The sequence below is a fragment of the Phalaenopsis equestris genome, unplaced genomic scaffold (genome assembly GCF_001263595.1).
Source record: "Phalaenopsis equestris unplaced genomic scaffold, ASM126359v1 Scaffold213198, whole genome shotgun sequence".
Taxonomy (NCBI): domain Eukaryota; kingdom Viridiplantae; phylum Streptophyta; class Magnoliopsida; order Asparagales; family Orchidaceae; genus Phalaenopsis; species Phalaenopsis equestris.
In genome coordinates this window covers 1-2,439 of record NW_018232062.1, presented here as the reverse complement: position 1 = coordinate 2,439, position 2,439 = coordinate 1, and the positions used below count along the sequence as shown (strand labels likewise).

Below are 2,439 nucleotides of genomic sequence, written 5' to 3'. Positions count from 1 at the left end.
AAGACTTGGGAGCGGCAAAACAAATCCTTGGCATGAGGATTGTTAGAGATCGAGTCAAAGACATTTTGAGACTTTCACAAGCTGAATATGTGAAAAAGGTGCTTAGTAGGTTCAATATGAACAAGGTCAAGCAAGTTGACACACCTTCAGTCAGTCACTTCAAACTCAGCAAAAATCAATCACCTAAGTCAGAGGAGGAATAAGATTACATGAGTAAGGTTCCTTACGCTTCAGCTATTGGTTGACTTATGTATGCTATGGTATGTACCAGACCGGATATTGCCCATGTAGTGGGAGTTGTGAGCAGATACATGAGTAATCCAGGGAAGGAATATTGGGAAGCTGTGAAGTGGATTTTGAGATACCTAAAAAACTTTTGTATGAAAATTTTTATTTCATTTTTTAAAAGATAATGATTATTATTTTGATGTGATGCTAATGAATTTTGGTATAGATGTAAATATGAATGTTTAGAATAGATATATAAATAGACAAGTCTTGTATGGTATGAATGTATGTACTCCAAAATTAAATAATAATGGTTTTTTTTTAATTTTATTTTATTCAAGTAAATAAAATAAAAATATTTAATATTTTAATGGCAATGAGATTTCGTAATTAAGTTAAACATAAAGGATAAGTAAGATCTATTATTATTCTTTTTTAAATTCTTTATTAAATGAAGAGACATATTTCTCATAAAGAAAATCTTTTATAGCTGTCTTAGAAAACTTCCTTAGAAAATAAGAAGGATTATTTTAATGCTTAGCCGGAAAATATCCTTATGCATGGAAAGTTAAATATGACAACCTATCTGAATTTTTTGTTTGAGGATTAAGATATCTAAATATATAAGCGATTGGTGATACATATTTGAATTTTTTGTTTGAGAGAGATTAAAAACAAATAAAAGTCAGTTTTATTATAAAATTAGTTCTATATTAGGAAAAACAAAAAAAATAATGCTTCTTATTTTAATAAAATCTAAGATCCCCTCCACGAGCCAACCATTTGCCAAGAACAGCTGATATCGGGTTCGGATCTGGATCTGAATTCTACCACTCACTTATAAAACAACCGCCTTTCTTTACATATATCAACCCTTTCCAAAAAAAAGATAACATTCTTAACGGTCTTTCAATTGAGGAGACATTATTGAAGGATGGATTGGGTAAGTGGCGCCGCCATCGGACAAGGAAGCTCTGCTGCAGTCTACATTGCATTCCACCGTAGCTTCCCCTCCGCCGCATTAGCCGTCAAATCCACTAGTCTCTCTTCCTCCACGCTTCTCCAACACGAAGAGGTTGTACTCACAGATCTGCAGGGATGTCCTCAAATCATCCACTGCTTCGGACATGACATCACCACCGACACTCCGACGAACTAATGTACAACCTTTTCCTTGAATACGTCGTCGGATCCTGCATTTTCGGTGCCCTACCGGAGCCAATCATCTGTCGTTATGTTCATTTCATCCTCTTTGGTCTTCGACACATCGACAACATGGGATATGTTCACTGTGACATAAAACCTGATAACATTCTAATTGTCGACGGAGAAGCGAAGATCACCGATTTCGGACTTTTGACGAGGGTGGGAGAGGAATCCACCAAGAGAAACATAAGGGGAACACCGCTGTACGTGGCTCCCAAATCTGCTTCATGCAATGACTACAATGTGGCGGCAGACATTTGGGCTTTAGGATGCTCAATGTCAGAAATGACTTCTAGCCGACTACCTTGGCGCGACATTGAGGATTCTAACTATGGAATTTGACATCTGTTGTTTCGAATCGGGTGCAGCGATGAGCTGCCGGAGATCCCCCCTGGAGATGTCTGAGGAGGGTAAGAATTTCTTTCATTGTTGCTTCCAGAAAGATCCCAACAAATGCTGGACTACAAAAATGTTATTAACGTACCCATTCACGTCTTCCTCCTCTTCATTAATTGAATCATAAGCAGAAGCCATGGCTTGCTCTGTTTTGCATCCAACGCCCAATAATTCCACTTACTCCTTCGAGAACTTTGAAACTCCTGGATTAGTTTCTGATATTAGAAGCGATGAGAGAGATAATGAGAGAATTGACAACTAAAAAGCGCCCGGATTGGGCGAAGACTTTGTCGGAGGAGGAAGATGACTTACTGTGAGAGAGAAGAGCTCGAGTGTTAGAATTCAAGAAGAGATTGTTTTGCCCGAAGAGTCCATTTTTTACGCTTGACGTTCCTAAGCCGCCATTGGTGTTCTTCTCGAGCTCTGATTCAGAGGACAATGTACAGATTAACCATTAACAAAATAGGTATAATTTATTTTTTAGCAGATCAACCCTGTACTAATATGTTGGTATCTTTGAACAATTTACTTACTGTTTTTGGTTATAATTCCATTTTAACCTTCTTCACAGCTATCTTTATCCATCTACCTCTCTCTCTCTCTCTCTCT

General features: G+C 37.5%; 1 protein-coding gene across 1 annotated transcript; it reads left to right on the top strand.

Annotated features, from left to right (window-relative positions):
* Positions 1-1,386: 1,386 nt before the first annotated feature.
* On the top strand, positions 1,387-1,776 carry LOC110036955 (mitogen-activated protein kinase kinase kinase 3-like). The gene has a single exon (XM_020741518.1). The coding sequence runs from the start codon at positions 1,387-1,389 to the stop codon at positions 1,774-1,776; it is 390 nt and encodes a 129-aa protein (XP_020597177.1).
* Positions 1,777-2,439: the final 663 nt, after the last annotated feature.